This window comes from Gigantopelta aegis, chromosome 12 (genome assembly GCF_016097555.1).
Source record: "Gigantopelta aegis isolate Gae_Host chromosome 12, Gae_host_genome, whole genome shotgun sequence".
Taxonomy (NCBI): Eukaryota; Metazoa; Mollusca; class Gastropoda; order Neomphalida; family Peltospiridae; genus Gigantopelta; species Gigantopelta aegis.
In genome coordinates this window covers 32,038,007-32,042,911 of record NC_054710.1, presented here as the reverse complement: position 1 = coordinate 32,042,911, position 4,905 = coordinate 32,038,007, and the positions used below count along the sequence as shown (strand labels likewise).

Sequence of the window (4,905 nt, the reverse complement as noted above, 5' to 3'; positions counted from 1 at the left end):
CCCTTAGGCCCGCACATTTATTACGCCATCCCCTGAGATGTATCCGTTTACTTTAACTACGCCCTTCATCTGAGGAAGATTTCCTCATTTACACCCCCTCGAGAAATCTAGTTACATTTTAACAGCCCACCCTGAGAAGTCAGCTAATTAAACCCCATTCATGGAGAATTTCTGTCTAATTTAACTACGCCCATTCATTGAGAAGACAGTCTACATTTAAACAGCCCCAAACTGGGACAGTTAACAATTTTCACGCCCACCCGAGAAGTACAGAACAAACTACGCCCACATCTGAGAAGTATCTAGTCTACATTTAACTACGCCCATTCCTCTGAGAAGTATCTAGTCTACATTTAACTACGCCCATTCATCTGAGATGTATCTCGTCTACATTTATCTACGCCCATTCCTCTGAGAAGTATCTAGTCTACATTTAACTAATATATCCGCATTTCAACATCACAAACTCTTGTTTCACTTTATTTTAACTTTATCCAAATGTGTAACCTGTTTGTATATTAACCAAAATTAGTGTCCATTTTCACGGGTTTGTACTAGGGTCTGGTACTTTAATATGAACTATATTTCAGCTGGAAACATTGTAACCGAGGGTACGTCAACAAGCCAGTTCACGACTACGCCTACCACGTTGCCAACGTCTCCGTCTAGTACAACAGTGTCGACGACGACTACCAGCACAACGACACTAACTACACCGACTAGCATAGCGTCTGTAACTACCCCGACTACTACCGCAACTACGCCGACTTCACCCACTTCAACTAGCACAGTTCCAACGGCAACCACTGCAGCAACCTCAACAACATCAAGTAGCAAGACTACAGCCGGTTCAACACATAAACCTCCAACCGTTTTAACAAATAAACCTCCAACCGGTTTAACAAATAAACCCACGACGGGATCAAGCAACACACCTACAACCGGTTCAACAAATAAGCCTCCAACCGGTTTAACAAATAAACCTTCAACCGATTTAACAAATAAACCCTTGACAGGATCAAGCGGCATATCTACAACCGGTTCAACAAATAAACCTCCAACCGGTTTAACAAATAAACCCCCGACGGGATCAAGCGGCACACCTACAACCGGTTCAACAAAGAAACCTCCAACCGGTTTAACAAATAAACCCCCGACGGGATCAAGCGGGATATCTACAACCGGTTCAACAAATAAACCTCCAACCGGTTTAACAAATAAACCCCCAACGGGATCAAGCGGCACACCTACAACCGGTTCAACAAAGAAACCTCCAACCGTTTTAAACAAATAAACCCCGACGGGATCAAGCGGGATATCTACAAACCGGTCACACAATAAACCTCCAACCGGTTTAAACAAATAAAACCCACGACGGGATCAAGTGCATATCTACAACCCGGTTCAACAAAATAAACCTCCAACCGGTTTAACAAATAAACCCCCGACGGGATCAAGCGGCACACCTACAACCGGTTCAACAAGTAAAACCTCCAACCGGTTCAACAAAGAAACCTCCAACCGGTTTAACAAATAAACCCCCGACGGGATCAAGCGGCACACCTTCAACCGGTTCAACAAGTAAACCTCCAACCGGTTTAACAAATAAACCTCCAACGGGATCAAGCAGCAAACCTACAACAGGTTCAACAAATAAACCTCCAACCGGTTTAACAAATACACCTCCAACCGGTTTAACAAACAAACCCCCGACGGAATCAAGCAGCATACCTACAACCGGTTCAACAAATAAACCTCCAACCGGTTTAACAAATAAACCCCCGACGGGATCAAGCGGGATATCTACAACCGGTTCAACAAATAAACCTCCAACCGGTTTAACAAATAAACCCCCGACGGGATCAAGTGGCATATCTACAACCGGTTCAACAAATAAACCTCCAACCGGTTTAACAAATAAACCCCCGACGGGATCAAGCGGCACACCTACAACCGGTTCAACAAGTAAACCTCCAACCGGTTCAACAAAGAAACCTCCAACCGGTTTAACAAATAAACCCCCGACGGGATCAAGCGGCACACCTTCAACCGGTTCAACAAGTAAACCTCCAACCGGTTTAACAAATAAACCTCCAACGGGATCAAGCAGCAAACCTACAACAGGTTCAACAAATAAACCTCCAACCGGTTTAACAAATACACCTCCAACCGGTTTAACAAACAAACCCCCGACGGAATCAAGCAGCATACCTACAACCGGTTCAACAAATAAACCTCCAACCGGTTTAACAAATAAACCCCCGACGGGAACAAGCGGCACACCTACAACCGGTTCAACAAATAAACCTCCAACCGGTTTAACAAATAAACCCCCGACGGGATCAAGCGGCATATCTACAACCGGTTCAACAAATAAACCTCCAACCGGTTTAACAAATAAACTTCCAACCGGTTTAACAAATAAACCCCCGACGGGAACAAGCAGCACACATACAACCGGTTCAACAAATAAGCTCCCATCCGGTTCAACAAATAAACCTCCAACCGGTTTAACAAATAAACCCCCGACGGGAACAAGCAGCACACATATAACCGGTTCAACAAATAAGCCTCCAACCGGTTCAACAAATAAACCTCCAACTGGTTTAACAAATAAACCCCCGACGGGATCAAGCGGCACACCTACAAGAGGTTCAACAAATAAACCTCCAACCGGTTCAACAAATAAACCTCCAACCGGTTTAACAAATAAACCCGTGACGGGATCAAGCGGCATATCTACAACCCGTTCAACAAATAAGCCTCCAACCGGTTTAACAAGTAAACCCCCGACAGGATCAAGCAGCATATCTACAACCGGTTCAACAAATAAACCTCCAACCGGTTTAACAAGTAAACCCCCGACGGGATCAAGCAGCACACCTACAACCGGTTCAACAAATAAACCTCCAACCGGTTTAACAAATAAACCCCTGACGGGATCAAGCAGCAAATCTACAACCGGTTCAACAAATAAACCTCCGACCGGTTTAACAAATAAACCCCCGACGGGATCAGGCAACACACCTACAGCCGGTTCAACAAATAAACCTCCAACCGGTTTAACAAATAAATTTACAACCGTTTTAACAAATATACCTCCAACGGGATCCAGCAGCACACTTACAACCGGTTCAACATATAAGCCTCCGAGAGGTTCAACAAATAAACTTCCAACGGGATCAAGCAACACACCTATAACCAGTTCAACAAATAAACCTCCAACAAGATCAAGTAGCACACTTACAACCGGTTCAACAAATAAACCTTCAACTGGATCAAGCAAGACAAATCCACCTGGTTCAACAAATACACCTTCAACGGGATCAAGCAGCAAACCTTCAACCGGTTCAACAAATAAACCTCTAACCGGTTTAACAAACAAACCTCCAACAGGATCAAACAGCTCACCTCCAACCGGCTTAACAAATAAACCTATTGCCGGTTCAACAAATAAACCCCTAACAGGGTCAAGCAGTAAACCTCGAACCGGTTCAACAAATAAACCCCCAACTGGATCCAGCAGCAAACCTTCAACCGATTTAACAAATAAACCTCCATCGTCATTATCATCGAGCAGCAAACCTTCAACCGGTTCACCAAATAAACCTACAACCGGATCAAGTAGTAAATCTTCAACCGATTCTAACAGCAAACCTCCAACAGGGTCAAACAGTAAACCTACAACTGAATCGGTTAGCAAAACCCCAGCGATATCAAACACCACCAACCCCGCTAATACAACCAATACAAGGACAGGAGCTGTCTATGCAGCTGGTAAGATTTAGTTTTCTTTCCATTTTCTTAAATGTTCACGACACACGAAAGAAAGAAAGAAAGAAAGAAATGTTTTATTTAACGACGCACTCAACACATTTTATTTACAGTTATATGGCGTTTGACATATGATTACGGACCACACAGATTTTGAGAGGAAACCCGCTGTCGCCACTTCATGGGCTACTCTTCCGATTAGCAGCAAGAGATCTTTTATTTGCGCTTCCCACAGGCAGGATAGCACAAACCATGGCCTTTGTTGAACCAGTTATGGATCACTGGTCGGTGCAAGTGGTTTACACCTACCCGTTGAGCCTTGCGGAGCACTCACTCAGGGTTAGGAGTCGGTATCTGGATTACAAATCCCATGCCTCGACTGGGATCCGAACCCAGTACCTACCAGCCTGTTGACCGATGGCCTAACCTATTTTCAAAGTCAGATACTTTAGTTTAACTCTATTTGTAACTTGGGGGCTGGACTTAGCCCAGTGATAAAGCGCTCGTTTGGTACTCGGTCGGTCAAGGATCGATCCCCGCCAATGCACCCACTGGTATATCAAATACCGTGGTATATGCTACCATGCCTGTGAGATGGTGCATATAATGGTTTCATTGCTACTAATGGGAAATAGTAGGGGGATCCATTCTAAGACTGTCATTTACCAAATATTTGACATGTTCTCTCTCTCTGTGTCTCTGTCTCTGTCTCTGTCTCTGCCTCTGTCTCTCTCTCTCTCTCTGTCTGTCTGTATGTCATTCTCTTCTCTCTCTCTCTCTCTCTCTCTCTCTCTCTCTCTCTCTCTCTCTCTCTCTCTCTCTCTCTCTCTCTCTCTCTCTCTCTCTCTCTCTCTCTCTCTCTCTCTCTCTCTCTCTGTCTGTCTGTCTGTCTCGATTGGTGGGCCCACTGGGCTACTTCTCGTTCCAGCCAGTGCACCAAGACTGGTATATCAAAGGCCGTGGAATGAGCTATCCTATCTGTGGGATGGTGCATATAAAAGACCCCTTGTTGTATTAGGAAACATGTAACGGGTTTCCTCTACGTGTCAGAATTCTCTCTCTCTCTCTCTCTCTCTCTCTCTCTCTCTCTCTCTCTCTCTCTCTCTCTCTCTCTCTCTCTCTCTCTCTCTC

At 44.7% G+C, this 4,905-nt stretch overlaps 1 protein-coding gene across 1 annotated transcript in view; it reads left to right on the top strand.

Annotated features, from left to right (window-relative positions):
* The first annotated feature begins 574 nt into the window (after positions 1-574).
* The window catches only part of LOC121385987 (mucin-5AC-like), an 8,932-nt gene continuing 4,601 nt past the window's right edge, over positions 575-4,905 (top strand). The window contains exons 1-2 of the mRNA XM_041516781.1: positions 575-733; positions 1,512-3,777. Of these exons, the coding sequence (XP_041372715.1) occupies positions 575-733; positions 1,512-3,777 (2,425 nt within the window). The remainder of the gene's footprint in view (positions 734-1,511; positions 3,778-4,905) is intronic.